Below are 11,686 nucleotides of genomic sequence, written 5' to 3'. Positions count from 1 at the left end.
AGTTACTCGAAAAGTGTCTTACTTGTTACGGATAACAAAAACAAACAACAAAATGAGACACTCATATGATAAAATATAATACAGATAAAAACACAATACATACACTGCCTAAAATTAATACAGTAGTCCCGTATGGTTCCTACTTGGACGCAACGCAATGCCGAGGCACAACGCAAGTGAGTTGATATCAATCACGTTCGATGATTCATCGTGTCGTGATTGGTCAATTACGTGCGTTGCGCTTATACAGCGCGCTGCTAATGGAAACCAAGCTTTAAGCTCTGTCTACACTATCAAACTTTATGCGACAAGAAATGTGATGTGCCCATAATATATGGACATGATGATGTCATATCACTACCATATTTGTGCACATCACACTTTTTTGTCAAACAAGTTTCATAGAGTATTGACAGAGAATTAGTATTGATTATGTTTAGCCCGCCACTGACTTTAATTTTAAAAGTCGCTTATTCCTTTAGTATTAGGCCTAAACAACATTAATTCTATTGGGCTTACACAGAACTAATGTGCATGCTGTCGCAAAATAAGAAAATACTAAGCATTATAATATTATTGTGCAGTTACGTAACGCCTATTTCATGTTCTCGAAATAAATTCGTCGTTAAAATATCAAACATAAACATAATGCATGTACTATAATGGCTACAATAGCTCACGTGGTTGATTTCATATGAATAGACAGCAAGCATTACTCAAGAATTAGATGCGTTGAATTTTACTCGTAAATACATGCGAATATCATATTACAGAAAAACCCCACACCCCTCTTTTTGGACACCCCAATACAGGGGGCACAATCTATTAAAAGGAAGGGAACACTTTTCTGTGGAACGAACGAAGGGCAATATATGTTTAAACAGTACAGCAAACCCCTATGTGAACACCACTATAAGAGGACACTTTGTGTGGTTCCCTTGATAGGAGCCCTATGTATATAATACTAATTGCGATATTTAAGTTCGATCTGTTTAATATTCTGAATTGATCCCCATGTTAAAGCAGCATAAGGTGAATTCAGGTTCGTTAAAGAGCAGTCAGTACATCTGTCCACTCCTGACTTGAACCACCAACCAGTTCCGGCGGAATACTCACTACAGCTAATACCATCAACCACTTCTTCAATATTATCATACGACGAGTTATCAGAAGAGGAGAAACTTTCTTCGTTGACAATCTCGTCGTCAAATGCCTCGTCAACACAAAGGTCGTCATTCAGGTCATGCGTACTGAACGGTTGGTTGTCATGGTAACTCAGACTATCACCTGCATTCCCTTCGATATGTGTGAATCTAGCCCTATACCTGTTTAAAGATGTTGAAAAGGTAAGGATTATTGACTGAAAAGGAATCAATTAATTTTGTTGGTGATTTCTTAGGCCTAGTCTAAAGGATAGAGAGTCTACACTATCAAACCATGGAGGTATAATCAAACGTTATCGGACTTTGGGAAGAAAGGTATTGATATTGTAGACCTAGATCAACAGTTAGGAAAACTTCGGGTTTTCCAAAGGGTTTATGCCGTGCACCTTGCTGACAAACTAGTCTGTTTAAATTTGTAAGCCAAAAATATCTTATCTAACTTATGATTAATAATATACAAAGTAGGTATGTTGCTTGCTAGCCAAAAGACCTTATGAATTACCGGATGTTTTCAACGATCCCGAACGAATAGGTTGCATAATACTCATTTCCAGAGTAGTCAGTTACTTCAACACGCAGTTCTCCATTTACTGATCCTTCACTTAGTTGGTACATATTTTCCAATCCAAGCCAGTATTCACCATCGACCGAACCAAAGCCATTGACATATTCGTCCCAAGTGTTATTGAATGGAAAAGAACCGTCGGAACGTCTTTGAATGACTGTCCATCCGCCGTCGTCGGTGTCCATGTCACAGATGACGTCAACTGGTGCAATGGTTGTTGGATCAATCTGAAGGACTCCGCTCAGGTCATGACCTGCGTCTTGGTAATGATGGCAGCTGGCTGCTATTCCATTGAAGCTACTAGCTATGGAATCGATTATAGAAGAACATGAATATAAAACACACGTTATCCATAATCATCATAATAATGATCATGATCACAATCATTCTCGATTATTTAAGCTGCTATTAATGATTTTAAACTTACATAAAGTACACTTAGGCCCTGTAAATCCATCCATGCAAGTACACCATTGAAAAGAGGACCCGGGACAAGATCGTTCTTGTAGGTTATAACTACCTGTGACATCGTAGCAGCATTCAGAAAAATTGCCAGCAGAGGGCTAGAGTAAAACATCAACTTCATTAATAAGTTATATAAAAATAAAAAAAAAACCTTTTTATTTTAGTTAATATTTGCCATTGTAAAATAGTTCCATATTAATTAAGATTGATTATCTTACGATAAATACATTACTAAACATAATTTGTATCATTACAAAATACACTGTCACTTATGTTTTTTATCTTTATAACTAATGTACATATTATTATAGATATAAACTCGAGTACACTTTTAATCCATTTTAATCACTACAATTTTTGTCTTTTTAATGTATTTTATGTATAATTATGTATTGCAAAAGGAAATACATAACTTCCAGAGAGACCAATAGGTGTCTTGAATCTGACTAAAAAGATGCATAATTACTGATTAAAAAAAGATGCAGTGGGCTACACAGGGAATAGTGAAAAGAATAATGCAAAGCTATGTGATAAAATAACCACTTATCTGGTAACAAACGTTTACTCGAATTTCACTCGAAAAAGTCACGAGATTGTACGGAATATAAAATTATTTTATTCAACCTACCTCACATGAATCCGTGTCAACGGTTGTGACGTAAACGTATTGCTGATCGTCCGATAAAGATTCTGAGCTTTCAAATTCAGAATTTATCTCACACATCGAAAGTCTTTCTGCGTAATTCAACGACTTACAGTCGTACCGACGAGTGCACAGTGCCAAACACTCTGCCAACGAATATGTTTCATCTACCGCATCAATAACCTGGTTTTCCAGACGTTTACCATTCTGTTTTATCATAAGAGTAAACGCCGAACAATCGTCTGCTCGGATATACCTCGTATGGAGTGCAAACAATGCCATAAAAATTGCAGCTTTTTTTAACATTTTTGCTCACGGTCTTAGAATGGACGTGAAATGATCTTTTTGAGCCACAGACGAAATGTTTAATATGCGAATTTTCTCATTAGGCCAATGAACGCATAATGGTGTAATACGCTATGTAAATTGACTTTGTAAGTTTATTCCTTGACCAACATCAAAGGTGAAAATTCGAATATCGATTCCTTTAATGGGTTTATTAAAACGTTACGTCTTAGGTGCTGTTTTGTAGAGGGCGCATTATTGAGTTGTTTGCTTATGCCCCCGGAGGCGTAATTTTTTTTTCCAGGACGAAGCCCCGGAGAAGCAAGTCTCTAGGAAACGTGACGTAAATTTATTCGGTGAAGATGGGTTTTTTCATCCAATTCTGCAGCTGTCACTAGATAGAGTCTAACAGACTATCGCAAGTCACCTAGATACATTTCTGACTGTATTAGACTTTTTAATACACGATATCCCTGTCAGTAGGTTCATATCTACAGAACATAATAACGTGATATTATGTATTCAGGGTACTCAAAGCACCGTGAACCAGAATACCAGGTTTATAGTATTGCTTGCCCAATCAGTCCATAGTACTTTCCCGGGAGCGTATCCGGATATTCACCCCCTGGACATTTACCCCCCGGAAAACTACCCCCCGGACAACCACCACCTGGACAACTACCCTCTTAGGACAACTACCCCTTTAGGACAACTACCCCCCGGACAACTACCCCCTTAGGACAACTACCCCCTGGACAACTACCCCCCGGACAATTACCCCCTAGGAACAACCTGACTCTGCAACAGTGTATAATAGGTAGTTGACCGGGGGGTAGTTATCCTAAGGGGGTAGTTGTCCTAAGGGGGTAGTTGTCCGGGGGGTTATTATCCTAAGGGGGTAGTTGTCCTAAGGGGGTAGTTGTCCGGGGAGTAGTTGTCCGGGGGGTAGTTGTCCTAAGGGGGTAGTTGTCCGGGTGGTAAACATCCGGGGGGTAACTGTCTAGGGGGTAGGTGTCCTAGAACCCGTTATTCAGCGAACACCTCTATTACGATGGGTCCCGAAGGTGTCACCTCAAATACATGTATTGATTTTCGAGTCGTTTGTTTACAATGAGCCACACTAAAGCCATAACAAATAAATAATAACGCAGATTACATTGTAATTATTATTACACTGACTATTACACTAATTATTCAAATACAGTAAGTTTATACATAATTCTTAAAATACATTCACTTTCAGATCACAGAATAAATTTACTTATACATTGCTTTCACAAATTACATGGAAATACGCAATATTATTATTTAAAATAATATTATGTCTTAAAATATTATTTTAAAAAGGATATGTTTTAACGCCTTCATGCAACCGTTTATTTAAATGTGTTAATTGTTGGGTTTTAAGTTTTTTTATTATTCACAATAAACATCGGGGAGCCCGCCATTTACAGACTGAAATACATAAAACACAAGACAAAACATTGATAACAACAAACATTTCTTAATTTTGGATTTAAATAAAGATAAACAATTAAAGAAATTATCAATAGTGGCGTCAAAGGCAATACATGAATAAATTAATTTTTGCAATACTTAAACCATTTATTTGACATTAACTTGACCTTTTGTCGGAAATTTATCAATTCATTTATTCAGTCTGCTGACCATTTGAAAGAATAGTCGCCAGATCTGTCGTTGCGGACAACGGTTACGTCTACCGTTGCAGGATCTCCTGTTTTTCCATTCAGTTCAGGCGTTACGGTAATTTCAACCGTCTCCGCTAGAGACTCGGACATTTCACACATTCCTATGTGCGGATCATTTATATAGATAACACCGGGGAAAGGTGTACCATCCGAACATGAAATATTGAACAAATCGGCAGTACCCGACGTAAGGTTCCAAGTGGCAACGCCAAAAGGTATGCTCTCATTTAAAAGAAATTCAAACTGAGAAAGGTCTGTCATCTCGAAAAGCACAACCATGGCTGGAACTGTGAAAATTATAAATAAAACAATATTATGTTTATATCCTAGAAAAACATAGATATAGAAAGTAAGATATGAATTAAAATGTAGGCCTATTTAATAATTATTGCCTATCACCCGATTCTGTCACTAAATAGGTGTTAACTGACGATTGAAAGTCATCTAGATACGAGTCTAGGTGTATTAAGTGAGTCTACTTTAATGCAGTAACACGTTTTACTTACTTGTCGAAATAGATATGGCAGCAGATGCCACTGGTGTGTTATTGTAATTCAGCTGTACGCTCAAATCAACATTGGTCCCAGCCTCCAAACCAAAGCAACTTACAATCTTAGTCATGTTAGGCTGCATTGTCCCAGACGTTGACGGAGTTCCTTTAGAACATGTCACTGTATATGAAACAATCTGGGTTGCGTCTGACGACAGTTTGGCGACTACACTCGTAGTATTTGTTGCATTATTTTCAACCAATGTTACGTTCATGAGATTGTCTGCAAATAAAAAATGAGTATTTGAAGAATAGCCGTTAGAAATACCAATACCATTCAATTATACAAACCAACGTCAGGCATAATCAAACAAAAATTAACATTATAAAAAAGTGCATAATTTAACTTACATGGCAAAGTTGTTAAGCCTGTCGAAGTCGTTTGGCCTGATGAATTTGATATGTCTGGAGATATTGTTGAACCTGATGAATTCGTTGGGCTCGGAGACCTTGTTGGGCCTGATGAATTTGTTAAACCAGATGAAGTCGTTTCATTCAATGAATTGTCAGTGGTCATTTCGTCTGCTGACGATGGGTAGTCGGATCCGGCATCTCTCCTATTCCCAACAACATGTACCACAATTGTGGCAGGATGTCCTGTTTTTCCATTCAGTTCAGGCGTTACGGTAATTTCAACCGTCTCCGCTAGAGACTCGGACATTTCACACATTCCTATGTGCGAATCATTAATTTGGATAACATCGAGAAAAGGTAAACCATCGGAACATGAAATCTGGAATAAATCGGCAGTACCTGACGTAAGGTTCCAAGTGGCAACGCCGAAAGAAAAGTTGTTATTTAAAAGAAATTCAAACTGAGAGAGGTCTGTTATCTCAAACAGCACTATATCCGGAGCTGGAAAAATAAGAAATAAAGTACGATCAACAAAATGTGAACATCAATATTTTCAGTCATACAGAACGAGAAAGAACTCTCATTAAAGGGACGCCTTCGGAACCTTTCACAGTGTCCTTTTAATAGGGTTGTCGCATATACAACGGCCATTGTTGAATTTACTAGTTCCTGTTGTGAAACTTCGACGTTTAAGAAAGGATGATAGAATGAGAGTGGGTTCGAGGTGGTGAGGAATTTGTTGAGAACAACCAAGGAGGATGATGGAACGACCTACGAAGTCAAGACTAGCGATAATGTTATTGTGGAAATGAATTAAATTGAAACAAAATGTGAACACAAACATTTTCAGTCATACATTAGAGAACCCTCATTAAAGGAACGCCTTCGGAACCCAGTGTCCTTTTAAAATGGTTGTCGCATATACAAGAACGGGCTGGTTGTAGCGTCAAAACATAATTATATTTCTCGAGAAACTTTCCCCAAATATAATTGAAAATGACTTAAGCAAATAATTCTACGTATTTTGTTTTTCCATAACATGTTTTTTACATAAGCACATTTCAATCTTGACTGAATCATGTCATGCGAATGGTATATTGTTAATAAGTTAACTTTTACTTACTAGTTGAAATAGATATTGAAGCAAACCCAACTGATAGATTACCGGTACCATGTACGAATCTGACACTTAAATTAACGGTGTTTCCGGCCTCCAAACCATCACAGAATACATCTTTCGTCATGTTAGCCTCCATCATACCAGACGGAGACGGAATTCCTTCAGAACATTCCACATTATATGAAACCCTCTGAGTTGTGTCTGACGTCATATTGGCGACTACGGTCGACGTGTTTGTTCCAGTAGTATCTTCAACCAATGTTACGTTAACAAGCTTACCTATAATAAAAATGTATATTTAAAAAGGCCTGTCCAATTTAAAACAGCCCAATATTACAAACCACATGTAGCATACGAACTCAGTAGTGGTGAACATCAGTATAAAGCTCTGTCTACACTATCAAACTTTATGTGACAAAAAAATGTGATGTACCCATATATGGACACGATGATGTCATACCACTACCATATTTGGGCATATCACTACCATATTTGGGCATATCACTACCATATTTGGGCACATCACACTTTTTTTGTCCAACTATTTTGATAGTGTAGACAGAGCTTTAGGGTGTACTTGATTTGTTCGTGGTATTCATGTAGAATCATCCGTCCGTCACCGTAGAATTGTATATCATTACCGAGCTTTTGCATCGGGATGAAAGGATACGGTAAGTTATACAAAATATTAATCTGCGCATGCGTATAAGCCCAACATACTCCGTTCCGTTCTCATTGGGACACTTGGTCGATTTAACATTCGGTCCGATAGAGGAGCAAAGTTTATTTTTCATTTTGGAAATTTCCAACAATAAAAAATGGTCGATCACTACGAAGCGAATGCACGCGGTAGGCCGAAGTTTTTCAATTTTAGTTGTAAAATTAATAAAACAGTACAGTATGTAATTCCTGACAGCAAAGCAACTCTCGACACTCTCAAGAACTCCGGCAACATGGATTAAATTTAATGATTGGCTATTAGTTACGATTCGTCCCCGACAAACCAATGTTGAACCATGGTTGATCTTTGCCAATTTGCGCGACGCATTGAGGAGCCTTTCTGAGATGTAGCGATTGTGATGAAGTGCTGTAGCGACAGTTTAAATGGAGTCAGGATTTAATACAGCCTGACGCCTAGACCTAGTTTGAGAGAGTAAATTAGGACAGCAGTGTGATGCTTAGAAATAAATTTGTGTGTAAAGTAGATATTAATGTTAGACTTACTTGTTGACAAAACCATCGAGCTGGGTATTCCTTGTTTGGAGTAGTGGACAGCCGCTACATTCACTACCACTTGAACACCTGGGCCTACATCCGAACACTTTACACTGCCTGACCCGTCAAGTGTGTTCACTACAATTGAGGCTGGTTCTCCAACTGAACAGCTGACGTTGAACGCCGAAACAGAACCAGACATGATCTCCCATTTCACAAATACAGATAAAAACGAAGAATTTTGACTTGTGAATTCAACCTGGTCCGGATCTGCAATTGGTAACAAAAGCCAAGTTTAGGCATAAACTCTATTTATGTTTACACGTCTCATTGGAGTTAAATTGTGGTTTATCTGAGTGTTGCGTTCAGACGCTGAACTTAAACGTTATCTCCTTTAAAACATGCTTGACTGTTACAATCTTAGTTATATCGGATGTACCTTTGAAACCTATACCAGAAGTTGAAAGGATTTACCCTTCTATTTAATGCGGCTAACTTTCCTTCGCGATGGATAGCAAGAGCAATGATATACTTAAGGGAGCATGCCAACATTATTATACTGCAGTTACTGCAGTAACTTTGATTTTAGTTTGTTTCAATGGTACAAGTTTACGAGTAACTGTAGCTTGCTAAATAATTGCATAAATTGTGAAGTGTTAACAAATTATAGGTACTGCATTAACTGCTGTAGAATCAAGTCTGTTTGAAAAGTTATTTAAACATTTATGTATACATACTTGATATCATGATAATGTGTGCTGGCTCGCCATCCACCAAATTGGTCTGAGAATTTACGGTGAGGCTAACTTTAGTACCAGGCTCAACTGGGTTACACATTGCCGATCCATGTGACGCATTCTGGCTTAGCATAATCAGCGATCCGTTCGAGCACTCAGCAACAAAGTCGTCTGCAGTTTCACCAGGCGGGAGAGACCAGACGGCGACTACCGCTGTGGTGTTGGTAAAGTGTTCCTCAAAGATAACAGGACTTGTTCCTTAATTGAAATAAATGTTACATAACATGTTAACAACGTTTTGATTTATTTTAAAACAAAATTAAATACAGTACACTGTAAAAAATAGTGGTTATATCTTAAACATGTATTTTGTACCCACTTTTTCCAACACATTTAGCCTTAAACATGTTTAGATATGAAACGTTTAGGTTCTAATCATCATTCTAAACATGTAGTCTGTATCCAACTCAAAACATCAGTGATGTGTTGATTGTTAAACATGTGGAGCAATATAAAGACACGTTTAGGTGTTAAATGTGTTTAATTTGGCATGTGTGGAGCTCATGTGTGGAGCTTTTTTCCGCCACAAAAAAATCGTATGCACGCAATGCTAAACACGTACCTAAACATGTTGACTGCTAGAAATTGAACATAATAGTGACATGTTGACTGCTTTACGAGTGGAGGAAAACAACATGTAGCTATAAACACGTTTAGGTTTTAAACACGCTAAACATGTAACTACGTGTTTAAAAGCTAAATGTGTGGACAAAGTGGGTGCGTTTGGGTTTAAGATCTAAACACTATTTTTACAGTGTATAACTTAAAGATTTAAAGGCTAGCTCCAAGTTAACATTTCTACTGTGTGTTATAAAACATTAAACTTTGTGGTGGATTAGATTTGTCTCTTTCTAAACTTAATAATACCTGAATGAATGACAATATACATATCCGTGTTAACACATTTTTTTAAATAGTTCATTTCACTCTTGATAATAACTAGTTATTTTCTGAAAACGCAAAAGCAGGACGGATGTTTTGAAATAAGCCCCTTAAACAAGTGGTACTACAGGACACTATTACAGAATCTCGACAAATTAAAGTTTAGATACAATACGGAGAAACGACTTACTTGATTTTATAGTTAGCGAAGCAGTAGCGGCTGGAATGTCCAGGTAGGATGCAGACACGGTAACGGTTAAATAGCCTCCAGGTGGTAATTCGTCACAAGAGACCACCACATCATTCGAGAAGTCCACAGTCTCATTAAATACAGACGGTTCGCCTTCAGAGCAATCGACGCTTACCTTGTCAGCCATACCGGCTGTCAGGTAAACCCGTACGTATACTGACGAGCTGGTAGATTCATAATTCTCGATGTCAATCTGAGCTGTGGTAAAGGAATGAAAATAGAGCAAATAGGTTACAGAAGGTAGATCCATGTGTCATTAATACAGTTTTTAAAAGATTATACGGAAGTTAGTCTGATTCATTCACTAAACGGTTCTGCTTAATATTCGTAAAAGAACATTTTTGACACACATGGCGTGTCATACCTTTATTCGATTTTGAAACAAATATCCTGTCTACACTATCAAACTAGTTTGACAAAAAACGTTTTTTTCACATACAGTTTGATAGTGTAGACAGCGCTTTACAAAAAAAAATCCTTCCTTCCAATACGCCTTTGTTAACTCATACATATACTAATAGAAACTTGTAGCTCTTCACTTTGGTGTGACACACTGCACGATACTTTATGTACTTACTGTAGCAATATTTGTCCTTATTCTTTACTGTAGAGCTGTCAAGACAACACTCTCGATTCTGAAAGAAAAATAAGTTCGTGTTTTCAGCCATGGCTATGAATTCAAGAGACATTATAACTTGAAATAAAAATTACTGCCGTGAAATATCGACGTCTAGGAAAGGATGTTGGAATGAAAGTGGGTTCTAGGTTTTCATCACATTTTCAACCGATGATGAAACACCTCACATCAGAGGCAAAAATATTATTGTTTGCCCTCTTGATTTATCAATCATTCACACTTGTTTCTTGGATTTGACAAAGAACTTCAGTTGTGCTGTTGTTTCACAGACTAACCAGACAACTTCTCTAGATTTTATGAATACAGCAATGCACTATAAAGATTTATACCACTTCAATCTCACAGGCAAAACGCAAGACGTGAGTTTACCACCTATCACACCAGCAGCAGTTCGGATGATCCATTGCGTCGTGATTGATCACATTTTGCGGCGCGCTTACGTGTCCTTGCGTTGCGTCTAATTATTGGTTTCCACTAGAGACGCAACGCAAGGACGTAACGCAACGTAAGGTAGTTGAACAATCACAAGCGATGAATTATTCGAACTGTCGCTTGTAGGTCAACACGCTTGCGTTGCGTCTACGTCCTTGCGTTGCGTCTACGTCCTTTCGTTGCGTCCTAGTGGGAACCAATCTTAAGTGGGAAATAAGCTTAAGCCTAAATTATTTATAAATAAACATAAACAGCCTTACCGTGCACACGTCATCATCGTGTCCGTCTACGTAAACGTAATCGGCGTTTTCCTGAAAATCTTCCAGACTGGATTCATGTTTAGTTGCGTTATTTAGTTCACACATTTTGTGAACATGATCATAATTAAACGATTTGCATTCTGTTTTTACACAGAAACGAAAACATTCCATTCGGGATCTGACGGACAGTTTTTCGTAAACTTTACCAACCAATATTTTGTTTGATTCCATCTTCATATTACTCCAATTGACGTAATCATATTGCGCGTGGATCGGACGATACACAACTACAAACCCGACGAGCCAAAAGAAAGTTACGAATTTTGAAATCATTTTGACGAAAACGATGATATGTCGTT

At 37.7% G+C, this 11,686-nt stretch overlaps 2 protein-coding genes across 3 annotated transcripts; both read right to left on the bottom strand.

The window, feature by feature from the left end:
• Positions 1 to 964: 964 nt before the first annotated feature.
• LOC144849000 (uncharacterized) lies at positions 965 to 3,142 on the bottom strand. Its single transcript, XM_078705952.1, has 4 exons — positions 2,822 to 3,142; positions 2,156 to 2,291; positions 1,666 to 2,032; positions 965 to 1,325 (listed from the first exon to the last, which is right to left on the bottom strand). Exons 1-4 carry the CDS (start codon positions 3,140 to 3,142, stop codon positions 965 to 967), a joined length of 1,185 nt encoding a protein of 394 aa, XP_078562078.1.
• A 1,164-nt stretch (positions 3,143 to 4,306) lies between these two features.
• On the bottom strand, positions 4,307 to 11,664 carry LOC144848473 (uncharacterized). 2 transcript variants are annotated; one of them, XM_078705231.1, is made up of 10 exons: positions 11,328 to 11,664; positions 10,576 to 10,633; positions 9,939 to 10,196; positions 8,807 to 9,064; positions 8,079 to 8,339; positions 6,858 to 7,133; positions 5,840 to 6,235; positions 5,732 to 5,803; positions 5,337 to 5,603; positions 4,307 to 5,117 (listed from the first exon to the last, which is right to left on the bottom strand). In XM_078705231.1, the coding sequence occupies exons 1-10, from the start codon at positions 11,658 to 11,660 to the stop codon at positions 4,777 to 4,779; spliced, it is 2,520 nt and encodes an 839-aa protein (XP_078561357.1). In that variant the 5' UTR covers positions 11,661 to 11,664; the 3' UTR covers positions 4,307 to 4,776. The 2 variants fall into 2 exon arrangements, with proteins under 2 accessions (XP_078561357.1, XP_078561358.1); XM_078705232.1 differs by having other exon boundaries at positions 5,732 to 5,767.
• Between the last annotated feature and the right edge of the window lie 22 nt (positions 11,665 to 11,686).

The sequence above is a fragment of the Antedon bifida genome, chromosome 7 (genome assembly GCF_963402885.1).
Source record: "Antedon bifida chromosome 7, ecAntBifi1.1, whole genome shotgun sequence".
NCBI lineage: Eukaryota > Metazoa > Echinodermata > Crinoidea > Comatulida > Antedonidae > Antedon > Antedon bifida.
The sequence above is the reverse complement of the archived record's forward strand: the minus strand, read 5'-3'. Positions and strand labels throughout refer to the sequence as shown.

Excerpts from the sequence above, each read along its gene's own strand:
- LOC144849000 (XM_078705952.1), bottom strand. The coding sequence starts at position 3,142 with ATGTTAAAAAAAGCTGCAATTTTTATGGCATTGTTTGCACTCCATACG. Across the intron at positions 2,292-2,821 it reads TTGACACGGATTCATGTGAG|CCCTCTGCTGGCAATTTTTC; the intron begins GTAGGTTGAATA and ends GTTTTACTCTAG. Across the intron at positions 1,326-1,665 it reads GGGATCGTTGAAAACATCCG|GTATAGGGCTAGATTCACAC; the intron begins GTAATTCATAAG and ends ATCTTTAAACAG.
- LOC144848473 (XM_078705231.1), bottom strand. The coding sequence starts at position 11,660 with ATGATTTCAAAATTCGTAACTTTCTTTTGGCTCGTCGGGTTTGTAGTT. Across the intron at positions 5,804-5,839 it reads TGGTTTAACAAATTCATCAG|GTTCAACAATATCTCCAGAC; the intron begins GCCCAACAAGGT and ends CGAATTCATCAG. Across the intron at positions 5,604-5,731 it reads AGGCTTAACAACTTTGCCAT|ACAATCTCATGAACGTAACA; the intron begins GTAAGTTAAATT and ends TTTTATTTGCAG.